Source organism: Anopheles merus, chromosome 3L, assembly GCF_017562075.2.
Source record: "Anopheles merus strain MAF chromosome 3L, AmerM5.1, whole genome shotgun sequence".
NCBI classification, from domain to species: Eukaryota; Metazoa; Arthropoda; class Insecta; order Diptera; family Culicidae; genus Anopheles; species Anopheles merus.
The window spans coordinates 25,776,155-25,792,456 of NC_054085.1; the positions used below are offsets into that span (position 1 = coordinate 25,776,155).

Genomic DNA, 16,302 nt, shown 5'->3' on the forward strand with positions numbered 1-16,302 from the left:
GTGTATGTCACAGTTTGAACAAATTTTTTTTTCGTTCATTAAGTACGAAAAGAAATAATTAGTTACATGTTTGCTAATTTATTGCAAAAATTGCAGGAAAATTTAGACTTGGTCGTTGGGAAACGCCTGAAAGCATGCAATCTGCATTGCATAAGTACAGTTTGTATTACTATTTGGCAAATTTAATCGTTTTTAAGTATCAGATTTTGAGTATTTGAGTAATTTGAAAAATATAGCATTGGAAACATTGTTGATCGGAAAAAGGTATTCGTTTTTGGTCAGGATAGCAAAGGGATAGAACAAAATAAAAAAATAATTGAAATTATATCATTCTTGTTTTGCATTTTTCAAAAAAGGGGAGCTATCGGATGATGTTGTGTTATTTGCAAGCCGAAAGGCACTAAAGTTATCGCTTGGGCTTCTTTGGCCTTGTGTGGCGGGACGATTTGCAACGTTTCCGTTTGCCAGCACAGAGAGCAGAGAGTTATACAACACGCTCGCATTCATGATTATTCATCACAAAGCAGGCAAAACAAGCCGAACGGATCACAGGCTGACACCAGTGAGTAGGACGACGAAAGGGGTAGTACTGAAGTCGTGAACACATTTACGGAGGGAAGTAGAGGGAAGGTTCGTAGACGGGTGGGTTGCTTTCCTCTGCTTACACCGTGGGCCCGGAGTAGTGGCAGGGCAGCATAATTTTCTTTAGATGAAAAGATAATTGAAACGCAGCACTGGGGAGCATATTCGATTCGGTGCGTCTGTGTGAGTGGGTGATAGTGTTCCAGTGTGTAGAAGTTTGGTTGTGGATTTAGAAAGAACACACACACTCACTCGAACACAAACACAGAAGGAAAACGCAATGATACCAATAAGGGGACATGAATGGCACTGCACGGATGAGTCGACGGGAGAAAGGTACAATCGAAACATGTAAAAGTGTGACAAAGAAGAATTGTGATATAGAAAGATAAGAAATGAAGTAGACAGTGAGAGAAAGAGAGAGAGAGAGAGAGAGAGAGAGAGAAATAGAGGGAAAAGAGGCATAGAAAGAGAAAGTGGGAGAAACAGAAATCGGTGTATTGGGAGGAATACGTGAAAGGGTTTGTGTTTGTGTGTTGGGGGGGAAAGGAGGAGCCATTTCGATGGCTTCCGAATGACACGCGTGTTTTGTACTGAATGTTTTACCAGCAATATACTAAGTGAGGAAAGAAGGGGTTTACAGCGTTTTCACTAGAAGGATGTTACGTCCTTTTTTTTTAGTACACACAGTATAATCTGATGTTGGTGGATTGACTAAATCGATGGTTTTGTTTCAATGTTATTCGATACGGGATAAGGGTAAACAAACCAAAACGAACTTAAACCGTCAATGTCTAAAACTGACAACAAAAAAACAGACCAACTGGTGGCGGTGATGAAACTAATTTGAATAACAGGTATAAAATGCAATAAAATAAGAGATACAGAAAGTGGTTCTAAAGCTAAAGAGAAATCTATCTAAATACATACGCTAATGGAAAGAAAACGAACGTGTGCATTCACTAGTGTTTAAAAGGAGTAGAGGAAAAAAACCGACAGCTCAAACATTGATACGAATTTGGACGGCTTTACATCACAGTTTCAGATAATGTCATTCGATCGTTGTGTGTTAGAGCGTTGCGTTATGTTTGCTACATTATCTATAATTATCTTAGAAACTATTATCTTATTCTGTACACAGCGGCTAGTATGTAAACGTAAAACACCGAATACCTTTGAGTAAAAAAACGAATTCTATTCTAAAATCGCGTCATTATCGAGATGTGAGCAGTTTGTATCACACAAATACATAGAGAACAAAAACGAGCAACAGCAAAGAGAGAAACGGCGGTTAACATGTCGCAAGCGAAACTATCTTCTCTGGTTAATCGGCTAGCTACAACTAAACGCTGCTTGGCTTGGCAATGCTCTGCTGTATTTACCCCGCCCGGCACGGGGTTTGGTTTAACGTTTAAACTCTTAATTGTTTAGCTCCAGCAGCAATATCGGCCTTTTATGCTACTCTATCTTTAATGTTCTATCTATAGCAAGCAAACACAGAACGAAAGCGCTTGTGTATCGTATTCAGGGGGTCGCTTTTCTATATTGCCTAGCACCTAGCAGCTGATGAACAAACTTCAAACGCGTGGCGTGTGATTTATTGGCATTTAATCAGAGCGAATGTGGTCGAAGCTATTTATAGTCCATTAAAAGCGGTTCGCTGAACTGCAGCCAGGCAGCTTTTTTTCAAAATACCACCGCTAACGGGTAGGTGGGTGGTGGAGCAGCTTTTTTCCTGTGCTTCGCCTGCAGGCTACAGTCATTCAGGCGTTGCAGCGGCTGAGGTATCATGCAACTTAGCCGGCCCGTAATATTGATGTATCGCTGCGGTACTTAATAATTAATTACTGGCTAGGAAGTGTAAGCTGTTTCTAGTATCGTGTTCAATTACCAATAAAATCAACGGCCAAGAAATCAGGGATCAATGATTGACGGCATGAATAAAATATCGAACGCAACTATCTGACACCGATGGAGACGCCCGGTGGTTGAAGTAAAATAACACTAAATTGAAAGAAATAAATACAACTTTTTAGTGTTTCTGTTTAAAACAATTATTTGTACAACGTTTTGAAAAAAAAACTGTAATTATATTGTAAAAGAATCGTCAATCAGTAAAATTTCCTGCAGTCCGGCAACGCGACTAAAATTATTCCAATAGGTTAATGGAGAAGCCTGGTGCTTCATGAAAAGTGATCCCAGTTTAGCGCTAAGCCTCGCCATGATCCAGCCTCGGTACGCACGCCGTAATTTAAACTGACCATTGAAACATGCCGCTTGGGTTGCAGTGAACCCTCCCACCACACACACACACACAGCCCCCAAGTGCACCCGAAAGTGCACAAACTGCAGCCGGGCGACCGAGACCCGCATGCTGAATTGGCATGTGCTGTGCGGCGCCAAATCGATTGTAGGTCAGATCGAGCCGTCGCTGCACATTTCACGGCTGACCGGGCAAACAAATGTCCCTCGTCCGTTCCGGCACGTTCCGGGACGGTGCAGTTTGCCGCCTGCATCCGACATGCACACAGCCACACGTTCACCCACATGCTGCTGGGGAGCTTTTTCACGCTTGCCGGCGTCGATTTGTCACATGTTTATTTGTATGCGAAATGAAAATCAGATTATGTTTCGAACCGTACACGCCCGTTCGGTCCATTTCACTAATGGGCTCGCAACCCCGTTGCCCGCACGCGCCCGCCTCGATGCTCTTTTGTTCGGCTGATGTTATGTCACGGTGTTTTTTTTTGTTGTTGTTTTTGTTCGCTTCACGTTTTGCTGCCAAAGGTGATGTACACATCACGGCGGGGTGTACTCGCCCATTCCGGGTGTGACTTTTGGGCAAATTTTGCAACTTCATTGAATCTCGCTTTCACTGTTTGCGCTTTCGCAGGGGCGTTTGGGGTGTCTGTTCTAGTGAGTGACCGTATTTCGGCTGTACCCGTTGTCCAGCCTAATAGGTCTCAGATTTAAACGCTTGAAGTTTTGTTCATTTTACAGCTGCCAGAGTGTCGCTTTCGTTCTAATACTAGCATTGCAGCTTAGGTACGCGTTTGTATAGCCATTTTTTTTTTAACTTTTGAGCCCAACTATAAATAATAGAATTGATCCTTTTTGTTTTCTTCTACACTACGATTTGAATTTCCTGATTGCTTTTCGGCACGCAATGGTTTTATGTGTTGCAATATTGCATTTCTTTGTTATTGTTGAGCAGTAAATGAATTAAACGTTTGACAACCGTGCGCAGAAGCGTAGAGAAGAAGAAAGATGCAGCAAGACAAGACATTGATTTGAGTTTGAGATATGGATAAATATATGCGTATAAATTGTATTAATATTTATAAGTGTGAATATCGAGTATCGAATAAACCTTTCATAATCGAACAAAGGTGAAACGAATGGAACATCCAATTAGAGAACGAAAACACATTCCGAAGTTGTTTGAGCACGAAAGTGGACAACGGAAAGAAAAAGATGCACAAAACAAAATTATATACTGACAAAGAAAAAGAAAAAAAGAAAACATCAATCTGGTTCGTTAAATTAGTTGTGTTAAACACATTATTTACAGCAAGTTGGTTGAACAAATCATGGATTTACAACACGCACGTTGGTAAAAATGAACAATTGTCTATTCAAATCACACAACGAGTTTTGTTTTATTTTTTATTTTTGCCCCATATAAAAATGTAACAGTTAGCTCTGATGTGAGTTTGCTTTAAAGTTTATTTTGCTACGTTAAACACAAAGAAACATAAACAGTAGTAACTGTACAAACATACAGATTATTAGCTATCGATTAATTTCTCCTTTTCTTTTGTACGTTTCATATTTATCTCTTCCCGTTAAACAGGCAACGAGCTTTGTTGGCAGTGTTTTACTGGGACAAATCACTTGCGTTAACAGATACGAGTAGCACAATCAAGGCGAATTTGTGGAGCCAAATTTGATCTGATTTTTACTAACATTTCTTTAGCGCTTGCAAACTGTACACGACGAAACGTAGCGAACGGTACGTGAGTGAACGAGAAAAGAACGTATAAACAAAAAAAAAAAACAGTACAGTAAATTAAATTTAGAGTGGGTGCAGTAAGAGTAACGGTTACCAAGAAAAAGGGCGGTAAATAATGTATCTATCTATGCGACAATAAAAACGGGGGGTTTATTTTCTTGGAGCGCAAACATGGGATGCACTAGATCTTACAGCTAAATGAGTTGCCCCCGCTAGTTGTCGGGAACGACAGTGAACAGTTAGGCAAACTAACAACAGGAGGGATTTGGTTTGTTGTTGAGCGGGGACGTATCAGTAAAGGTTTTGTTCACATACAACTCAAAAAAACACTATCTAGACAGGGTGTGTGAGATATGGCCGGAAGCGAAGGACAGTTTGGAGAGGGGATTGGATTTGATCGGGAATGAGAAGGGAACGGGAGAATTTGGGGTGTTTTTTTTTGGTTCATTTGTTGTAATTTTCTAGACTAGGTGGTTTATTCTATTGGCCCGGCTTCGTAGGGAAGCCGAACCCGGGCGAACGCAGCTATTATAGGGAAGTAGGTTCTAGTGGGGGGAAGGGGGGTGGGGTATTTTTGTTAACAAGAATCCAGGGACCAGTGGAACACTGGGCACACTTACCTCGAGCCTGTCGGAGCGCGGAATTTTCTGTTGCGTCGAGACGACGGCCTGCTGCACTACCGGGCCCAGCTGGGACACGCTGGACGGGTCGGAGACGGGACCGAGCAGGGTCGGTACCAGGTGGCCGGGCTGAAAGTATGGACTGTAGGTGCTCGCTGGCATACTAGCCAGGTAGGGATTGGTTGCCTGTGTCAGTTGGGGGGTGAAGTTATTATTTTATTTATTTTTTGAGGAGGAAGGTTATTTAACATTGTTTTACGGGAGAAGGAATAGTGGGAATATAGCCGAAACGAGTGTGGGAAAGGGTTGTGAAGAGAAAGAGAAAGAGAGAGAGAGAAAAAGAAAAAAACAAAAACGAATTAAAGCATTTTTAGTTAGTGTGTGAACCCGCCCAATGTATGGTTTTGGGATGGTTTCCGGGTGGTTGTGGTGATGGGTTGGGGAGAAGGGGGAAGGGAATGGCAAATCAGTGAGCTGCTCCGTGCTCGCTGTGAGGACGTTTGCAGGCAAAGGAGAAAGGAACATCAATTTGCAAAGCCAACGCCCTTCTTAAGCGCTTATTTACGCATTGTTTTGCGGAAGAATACGGGAGTAGGGGTTCGGTGGCGTAAAACGGGTAAAGAGGCAGGAGGGTTAGAGAGGCAAACACGAGTGTATGTGGATGTACAAGCGCCTGCGTGTGTGTGTACAGCGACATTGAGAAAAAAAGGGTAGTAATTTTCCTAAGTGGTACGAGATTTCGCTGTTTGCTACCAGGTGGCGCTACTATTTGTTTTTGTTCTGTTGTGGTGTTCTATGAAATATATAGTCAAAAAACTAAAATTAAAAGAATTGGGTTTAAGAACTATCAAAATTTTACTAAAATAGGAAAAAAAACTTTACGAAATTGGTAAAACAAGAATATCCTTTAGAATGAGATATCAGAGGCGTACTGCGCCTACATGTACGCGTTTTAAATGAAAAAGAACAGGTTTTTTAGACTTCTAGATTTATATTCAAAGTGTCTAGTTTTTGGGATTACAAAGTATGCATCAGATCTATTAGAAATACTAAACAAACAAATATATCGTAGCTATCTTTAGGTTCAGCTGGATTCTATTTGTTTTTGAGGAAGTAGGAAGCGATGCATACGTCCATGAACACCAAACAAAATAAAAACTTTAAACATTTTCCGTGAACTAACATTACTACACCTTAACGCGCTATAGACTCTTAAAATTAGGCACACACACACACACAGACACACACCGGTAAGCAAACAGCGCAAAATCTCTATGTAAATAAACCCCTGCTAAATGTGTAACATCTTCTATACAAATAAAAACTCTAACAACACCATGGTAGCAAATGAAGGTAACTAGGCTCATGCACCTCATACACACGCAAAGGCCTGGTGGGCTACATCACCGCACACATCGAGAAGCTCAACCATTGCACTTGGTGCCGGGGTACGGTGCCCGGGCACCGATCTAAAGGACAAAGTTCTGCAAACTGAAAAACTGAACCACCGTCAGGGGGATGGAGATGGCTCCAAGTGAAACGGGTTGATAGGGCCGCGTGAGATACATGTGAGGCAAACGATTTCAGTGAGGATGGAGGGTAAATGGGGGATAAATGATGATTGGAATGTCGGAATTCCAATGGTCGCCCGCTCGCTCTGTAGCTCGGACACTACTACCCTGCGTCTAGAAAAAAAACATGAATAGCGACAAAATACGCACACAAAAACACACACACACACACACACACAAACATTATGACGGGGGTTCTCAACCCCCGTGTGTACGAAGAGCAGCAGCAGCAGCAGCAGCGGCGGCAGTAGAGTAGCACAGCAGTAGAGAGTAGCGGCAGTATCATAAGCAGCACCCACAAGCAGCAATTGATCAGGCTGTATGAGGTGTTGTTGCTTCTTAATCTGTGGTCTGTGAGCACGTGGGGCTGTACGAACTAAGCACTAAGAGTCAAACAACGCATTGATCAATGCTCGCAAACTCGTGGTTCAGGCGAAGCGAAGGAGACAGATAGTGAGTCAGAGCGGTGGTTTGAGGCCAGCCAGTATCGCTCGGCTATTATCGGAATGATAGGGGCGCGCGTTCCCAAAACTGTTGAATCTAAATTGGAAGCATGCAGAGTAAGGCAGTTTCGTATACATGTTTGTTTGGCTGGTAAAGGTATGTAATGACTAAACAAAGAAAGCACACAGGAAGACACTCTTAACCTAGTGAGTCACTCTCTAAAGCACGCATACAGAGCACAAGGATACACACGCGGTAGAAAAAATAACACAACTGGTAGGTGGTCACCGTGCGATGGATCTCACAAATGCTGAACTATCTAAAATCTTTTTTTGTTGTTGTTGTATCCAACCACGTCACTTGAAGGTAGGTTACCTGAAGCAGATACTGTCCATGCAAATCATTCAGTAGTGGAACAAAAAGTCTTATACTTGTAATAAAATCATAGCCATTAATCATCAATTAGAAACATTTTGATTCTCTTTTCATAAGAACACATGTAAAGTTGGAAACTAACTTCAAAATAAACAAAAAGGAAAGCAATAATGATCGCTGAACATAAAACTGATATTTAAACTATCTATTAAAACTATATAGTAGATTGAAGCTAGTAAAACTCTTTGTACGAAACAACAGGAATCGAAAGAACAGAAAACATGTACCAAAGGGAGGAACATGTTACACAACTATGTCTCAATAAAGTGAAGAAAATGGGAGCATTTAATACAAATTAATTGAACAATTCAGTCTACACACTTCCGAAATTGATGTAAAGCGGTACGTAAAAACAATATAATTTGAAATATTTAATCCTCAACGTGTTACGTGTGTATAACTCTATTCGAAGAAAAGTGTAAGTAGAAATTGTTGATAGTATTAAGTAATTTAAGTGGTAAAATTTGAGAAAAAAACAATAACTTAAGAAAAAATGCCATAGAGCACGATTTCTGGTGTCGTCCACCAAAGTGTCTCTGCGTTTTACCATCCACATATCAAACTCGAAACAAAAAAATAAAGAGAAATATAATTAAGGGGCACAGGCATGTAAAGGCAATTGTGTGGTAGTTCAAGTGGGGGGGGGGGGGGGAGTTCAGTAAAGAAAGGTATTTAATTCATGACATTGCGGGGCGGGGCGGTGGAATTGGTGGTGGAGCAAAAAACGAGAGGGAGAGAGAGAGAGAGAGAGAGAGAGAGAGAGAGAAAAAAACAAGACAATCCCGCACCGAATCGGTGCGGTGTCGCCTGTGTGTGAGTAATTACTTTGCAGGTGGTGGTAGTATTGTTGTTATTGTTGTTACTGTTGCCGTTGCAGTGGTTACTGGTGTTATTGTTGCCGGGGGCACTGTGACTGAGGCCGTTGACGACGGTGCTGCTACCGTTGCTGTTGGTGGTGGTGTTGGTGCTGCCGATGCCGTTCGTGCCGTTACAGTGCGTCACCCCGTTCGTCGGCGGCGGCGGCGGCGGCGGTGCATTGCCGTTGTGGTGCGTAACGACGGCAGTCGGACTGTGGCTAACGACGTACGTCGTGTACGGTGGTGGCGGTGCCGTGCCCCAGGCCAGTGTGAACCCGAGGGCAGCGGCGGCCGCGGGCGGTACGGCCGTGGCCACGGTCGTCGCAACTGTTGCGCCGTTCTGCCGTGGCGGAAGAATTTGCGCGCAGACACACACACACACACGCATACACACGAAGGTACACAAAACAAAGTAGTTTGGGAGAGATAGATAGAGATAAAAAGAGAGAGAGAGAGAGAGATTTATATAAAGGGAGAGATTGTCAGAGAGAGAGAGAGAGATAGAGAGTGAAAGGCAGAGATACAAATGATCTGCCACGCGGTTTTGTGTACGGGAGGCGTCTAAGGAAATTCCAGAGCTGTTAGTTTGGTTAGTTGTTTAGTTTATTATTGAAATATCTCGTTTCACTGTGGACAGCATCCAACAAAAGTTTATGTTTCAGTATCACATCGTGCTACACGTCACAGCAAAATCGTCACAGGTGAACTTTATCCAATGATTTGCATAGCGTTTGGCGTTTTGCCATGCGTATTGCATACTTTGCAGGGCAAACTTTACTAGATAGCCAACAAGTATGCAATCTGCAACACAAAAGCTCTTCATCATTGAAATCGACTCGATAAAATCGCCCGGACATGTTGGTAGCTCTTAACAGTAGCATTTATCGAAGGGAAATGAAGAGTAGAAAACATTGGAAATTAGATTAATTAGAATGAAGGTCGAATAGTTTGCTAGAAGTTATATGGCATTCAGTCTTACTTGGGGGAAGTTTCAGCAGAATACAAAACCGATACAAAAACTAAGCAGATGATGCAGAGGAGAAACTGAGGCAAGCACTCCCAGCAGGCGGGGTACACCGTGCGCAAGAAGTTTGAGTGGGAAGGCAAGCCATGGGGGGGAAGAATCGTGTAACCATTCTGGAGTATCTCTAACAAAAGAAAACAACCAAGGACCTCTGCCAAAGTTGCACAGCCCATGCAGCCGAATATACCAATGCTTCTTTGCTTCGTATCTAGCTCTAGCCCTGGCCCAAGCGAAAGCAATCCCTCGCCCTGACGTTTGGTCCTAAAACGAGCTGCGATTGGCGGTGTTCTACGGGGCCATCCTGCTGGTCCACGGTTTGAGGTCTACTGCGAAAGTACCCGAGGCGGCACCCTAAATACAAGCGATACTGTGTCGGTACTGTCCCTCGCTTGTGAAGCGGCAAAAGAGGCAAGTTGGAGGGATGGAAGATGGCACCACCGCATATCCACCGCACCACAGTGTGGAGAAGTACTGGGACACGCTTACCGATCGTACGCTCGAGGAAAAGGCTAGCACAGACGGTCGACGGTACTTTGGTGCTAGCTCGTTGCGATCGTTTGCTTCACTCGGACCACCTGCACTAACAATGCGTCCTGCCTTACACTGGTGAGAGCGGTTGGTCGTACCGTACCTCTCAATACCTTAAAAATTACAACAGAACAAAGTAAGTTAAGGATGGTTGGTAAACGTTGGAGAGTAAGGGTCGGGGGAGGGTGTGGGCGTAGAAGAAGGGCCGCTAGGTGGTGGTTCCTGTCAAAAAAGCATCACTTGACGCCGTTGTTTCGTGCTTAATTTGTGCACTTCCATTGCACAGTCTCGAAAACGAACGATTCACGACCTTAGTTTCGGGAAAATCTGAAGTACCTTGAGGTAGCGGACCGAGCGTGCTCGCTCGTTCTATCACTAATTACTGCGCTTGGGACGCGAGTGTGTTGCGCCCACCGAAGGCACACTCAGCTGGATGAAAAGGTATACATCAATTCAACCACCACTGAAGAATGAGTTGATAGCAATTAAAAGTCTGAAGCCTCTTGACGACACACACTTCTGAGTCGTGGAATTCCGGCGAGTGAAGTGAAGCAGCCGACATTGCGACGATATGAAACGAGTTTATGATTTTATGAAGCAGCGGAAGAAATTTGAGAGCGTTTGTTTTTTGGTTGATTCGAATTGTATTAGATTGCAAAATGCTAAGGAAAACGAAAAGATATAAGTGGGGAAACAAAAAAAAAACGAATAAACAGATGCAGCTTGGTTTAGCGTTATGTTTTCTTTCCTCCTGTCTGTACTGTAATAGCGAGCAGCCGTGTTAGAATTTCAGGCAAATAATTAGCACAAAAAAAAAACATTAGTATTTCTCTCAGAAAAATTCTCACACACGCGAACACAAACAGTCGTCTTTTTTTGTTAAGGAATTGAGTGTAGAGATAATTGGGTTGAGGTTATGCGTTTACAAGTAGCTCCTCCACGACGGCACGCGCAACAATTCACAAAGAAACGTTCACGCCTATCGCATGCAGGCAGTCCCAAGATATCGCATAAGACATTTCTCTGCTCTTCCCAGAACGGTTGTATGGGGACGACGTTGGACGACGCTTACAGCTCTCTTGCTGCTCTTGCTCACTGCTGCAGCTCTTCTGCTTCTTCTTCTTCTTCTTGTGGTGTTGTTGTGTTGCTTGGGTAACCCGCAAAGGTTTACCCGGTAAACGAAATCATAAGGAGCGAGCGAGCGAACGTGACGTGTGACAGAGGGAGAGCATGGAAAAGCGCGCAACATAAGGTGTAATGAGAAGAGCTTGGTGGGGAGAAGATGAAGTGGGTAGGTGAGGTGATAGACGCGATTGATGTGACGATTCGGATTCCGATGAAAGGATGAGTATTCCAATTTGGCACAGATGAATGATAGACGGTTGTGACGAGAATTCGATGATGGAAGGAACATTAAATTCAGGTAACAGATACGATACAGTCACGGGTATGGCGAAACAAAATCAATGACAATTTAACACATTAAACGGTATGCAAACGGTACCGCTCCCGTTGTGCACTGTTTGGAAGTCTATTCGGTGAATCTTAGGAGAAGATATGAACAAACAATGTCCTGAGACTCGAACGCCAGAGCGTCGTTTCGGTTTCCGACAATCGCGTTCACTAGCACTTGCTCTGGGGGGAGGGGGAGGGACATGAAAATGTCCTGTTGGACGCGACTCGTTGGACGACGGTGGCCGAAGCGTAGGAGACGGGGCAGGGAACTTACCACTGCTGGCACTTGGCCGGGCAGAACCGGCTGGCCGGGTGAAATTCCCATCTGTTGCATCAGGGCGTTCTTCAAGGCGAGATGGTTTCTTCCGTTAATCAGCAGCTGGTCCTTCAGGTGCTGTGGGGGATGAAAGTATTTACACGGTGGTTTCTCACGATTGCAACGACCCTGGAATGGAAGAAAGAAAGAAGTGGGAAAAATATATTAAAACAAAAAAGTTTCATCATGTTACGCTAGTGTAGTGTACTTAAATTCTTTAAAAATCCATATTTGCAATGATGATTGCATACATTTCGGCGAATTAATTTTTTTTTTGTTTCATAAGGGGGGAAGGTACTTTGACGAATGAATGGAGAAGCTTTTTGCAATGATATCACTAAACAATGACTTCTCATATAACATAATGTATTAAAAGAGACAAAGTTATCGAGAAAACGATATATTTGAAATGCGGATTGCATACTTTTAGGCGTCAACTTGTGATGCATAATGTAAAAATATGATTATTTGACACTTTATCAAACAGTTATTATTTGCAAGCATTTAGTTTTGTAACCTTTTATTCGCAACATTATCTAAGAATGAAGCATTTTGTATCTAGCTTAACTAAGCTGTAGCATCTGCTCGAGCAGATGTCACCAGTTTGCTGGCAAAGACCTGATCCCTCGACCCCGGCTGCTGTTGCGACAATATTAATATTTGTACAGTTCTTGTTAGAAAGCTTGTTAGAAAAGCACTACAAGCAAGCGTACGTTCTCTGCCCCGCTCCGGCAGCTCGATTGACACGAGATCACGCAAGGAGCTGAAGCTAAACCCCAAAACCAACCGCACAGCAGGTAACACACACGCGGCGTAGCGGTTGGCTGCTGCTGCTGCGACACAACTATCTTATCTCGGGCTCCAAACCATCCCCAAACCATCGCAAGATGTCCCAGTGCCCAACGACATGCAATAGGTAGGACGATACGGCCATGTTGTGCCGCTTCCGCAAACACCCCAGCACGATCCGCCGTCCATCCCGCAGTACGAGTGTTGTCAAAATAAATCGCAGCAGCATAACATTGCTCCGTAACATTGTTGTATCACGTATTGCGTTCTGTCCGGTGGGTTGAATTGCCACCGAACCGGTGGCAAGTGTGTATGTGTGTGCGTGGGGGGGGGGGGCAAATCTCGGCAAAATGGAAAAGCCCCCGAGAGTAGCAGCACCGGCCGGGTGGTGCTACACGAACAGAAACCGGTCGTTAAGTCAAAGCTTCAATGTGTACGGTTTCTGCCAGCCCCGAACAAGTCCGGTGGAACACCGTCAGACCTCACCGTCGGCTCCAAAGCACGGTAGCCATTTTGCAGCTTGTGTGTGGACACTCGGGGACGCATAGCATCGGTAGTAGACTTCAACACACCCGGGCCACTCTTGCCCTGGGGTCTGCATCTAATAAACGGTATTATATCGGTAGGCGATTTGTGCAATTAAATTTTCAACTTTAATTGAATGTAACGAAATTAATTGAAGCCCAGCGGGGGAAAAGGAAACCCAGGTGGCACTGCCACTGAGTGTGCGTGCGTGTGTGGACGGACAGCTAGACAAGCCTACAAGCGAAGCCTCAGCGTTCGTACATGTTACGGGACAAAATTAAAATACCCCGTTTCGCTACCTTCAACCTTCCACATCCAAAACCTATTGCAGCTGCCTGGGGTAGCAAACTGCATTCGCTGGAACCGTATGCGCAGCATCAGCTTGTAGCGAACCGTACCCGTAGGTCATTTCATGGCCCGTAACAACTACAGCACGGAACAGAAACTTGACAACCCGACACAGCAACATCCGGAGCCGGTGTGTGTGGTGTGCGCTCTGCGCCTAACTCTCTTTTCGCCTTTTCTTGCTTGATTTTGATTGAGCGACAGCCCAAAAATCAAAACCATTTCGGACTGTCGGCACACAATACACACACACTCACACCGAACTCTTCGAAATGGCAGAGAGAAGCTTTGGGTAAGCCGATTTACTGCACAACACTGCTGTAAAGTGCTTCAGCTCGAAATGGGTTGCCCTGTTAAGGTGCTTTTGGCGAGTGCGTATCAATTACGGTCCACTAACCTCCCGAATGTAGGCAATGGGCAGGGCAGTGAAAAATGGTTCGTGGACAGGGTGAAATGGTGAACACAAATTAATATTCAACCACAGTGCTTCTAACAGCGCCCCGAAGTCAAACCCAAACGACGAAGAGAGTGTGTTGCATGGGTTTGACCACGGGCGGCAGTTAAAAAGGTAGCCATGGTCGAATGGTCGGTTTAAAGGGACCCAAGAGTTGACTTTAACGATGCTTTTGCATCGTTAGAAAAAAATAAAGCATAACATTTTGTCACCTTCTCCGTGCAAACCGCTCGCACGCCATCAAAGCCCTGTCAGTGAGTGATGATTTTATACGTTATGAACGGTGCCGACCGCGCTCGGTTGCGTTTTATTTGCGTTAATTTATTTATTCCCAGTTTTACGCGCTCATTCATTGCTCCGTTTTAACGGGGTACCCTCCTACCTACCCTGACCTCACCCGTTGGTTGTCCATCAACTACCGTTACTGGCCATTTCGAACTGCTTTATCCTCATCTCAAACACAGCCCACCATGTCGATGGTCGTTGGACGACACCCCGTGACCACACGTTGGATCGTTTTATAGCGAAAGCTTGCTTGATCCGCAGCGCTGGCAAGGCTTGTAAAATGTTAATAAAAAGTAAAGTAAAACAAAACAAAAAACGACCCGCTAAGAGGTTATGCGTGTCAGACAGGGGGCCGCGCAATGACATGTTTCCTGCGAACCGGTGGGGCGAGAGGGAAAAGTTTAATAACACACACAAATAAGCTTACTTTTATGATTATCCTTTCTCATCTCATGGTACGGCCTTTCCACTTTGGCCTCCGCCTCCGCTTTTGTCACTGAATTTCAGACTTCTTTCGTGGTTACCCCCCCCCCATCCTCAAAGTATTTTGTTGGGTGGAAAATGATGTTTTAAATAATGAAATAAAATACATGACAACTCCAAGGGCGGGCAGGTTGTTGGCAAATTGGAAGCGATGGTGAAAGTGTCACCAAATGAAAAGCCCATCGTTGGATTGCTCGGCACAGATAGGACCAGCGAAAAAAGAAAAAAACTTCATTGGGAGAAAGAAGCAATTGGTGGAGAGCCAAAACCCATAATGTATTAAAAAGGTTAGCAGAGAATCGCATAATCGTAAAAGAAAAGAACACAATTACTCATTTTAACACCGAATGAAGTGGGTCTGGTGCGTGTGTGTGTGTGTGTGTATATGTGTTTTTCCGCGAGAAGTTACGGCTGTCGTGGAGGAAAGAGAGAAAAAAAAGAGAAGACAGCCGCAGAGATAGCTCTTAATTAAATTAAATTTACGATCCTTGGAGTTTGACGGTAAACACTCCGAAATGCCAAAAATCGTAAAAAAACAGCGCGCTACAGCCGACCACAGACACAGTTTGAGTGCCATCGAACTGCTGTCGAATGAATAGCCCAGTGTGTGTGTGTGTGCGGTGAGTGCACCGGTATGTGGCTCAGGTGGAAAGCACATACCGGAGAGATCATTTGCTGCGCATCCCTCCCACACACCATACGCGCGTTTTTATCTTCTCTGCCGTGCCGCGGAATGGTAAACCACAACACCCTGGTAAACGGTAAACACATCCTTCATCTCTCTTATTAAATGATTACTTTCCAGCACACTGCACACACACACACCCACAAACCCATGTGTGCGCTTCCGTTTTAACAGCTTACTTCACCGGGCCGTGGAAATGAGCAGCAACTACAGCACCCACCCAGCATACCATCGGTGGCGGCGGTGATGTGGCGAAAAATTGCGCTCCCAGCATTCGGTGGCCCAGGCCATCATAACTTTGTCTGTCAGCAGTAGGATGGAGAGGGTGGAGATGGTCGCACGTGTGCAACTAAATCACACTCAGCCTCAGTGGGGACGCGGGCGGGCGGCCCGAAATGGCCCACAACAACACAGGGCAGAGAGCTGGCTAATGGAAAAGTGGAATAAAGCGAAACACAGCTCGCCACACCCCGCACCCACTCCACGCCGGTGACACCCGACGATGATTTGCCTTCTCACGTGAGCGCGAGCGGTAATGGTGATGGAAAGTCTCGGGCCCAAAGGTCCCCTCCCGCCCTGCCCCGGGCTACCATTCGTGTGGAGCCGCTCGGACGACGTGAACGATGGTTGAAGTGGAAAATGAAAACAATATTCATTATCATTATGATTACGATCAACATCAGTCTCTCCCGTTCATCATCGGAAATGGTGCCTTGGATGTGAGCTGTGTGCAGACACACATACACAAAAGGAAGCATCGTGATAAAAGCGGCCTGGGTTTGGGAGTCTGCTCGGCCACACTGCTGCTGCTGCTGATGGATTGTGGTGTGGTACGATAGCGAGACGGAGCGATGGAAGCTACGGAGCCCCGAAACGATGCAGCATTATGGAA

The 16,302-nt window shown here is 44.7% G+C and overlaps 1 protein-coding gene across 1 annotated transcript in view; it reads right to left on the bottom strand.

Annotated features, from left to right (window-relative positions):
- Positions 1-16,302, bottom strand: part of LOC121598613 (serine-rich adhesin for platelets) — a 252,456-nt gene that overhangs the window by 15,162 nt on the left and 220,992 nt on the right. The window contains exons 2-3 of the mRNA XM_041925694.1: positions 11,803-11,973; positions 5,215-5,400 (exon numbers count right to left, since the gene is read on the bottom strand). Coding sequence (XP_041781628.1) covers positions 5,215-5,400; positions 11,803-11,973 — 357 coding nt within the window. The remainder of the gene's footprint in view (positions 1-5,214; positions 5,401-11,802; positions 11,974-16,302) is intronic.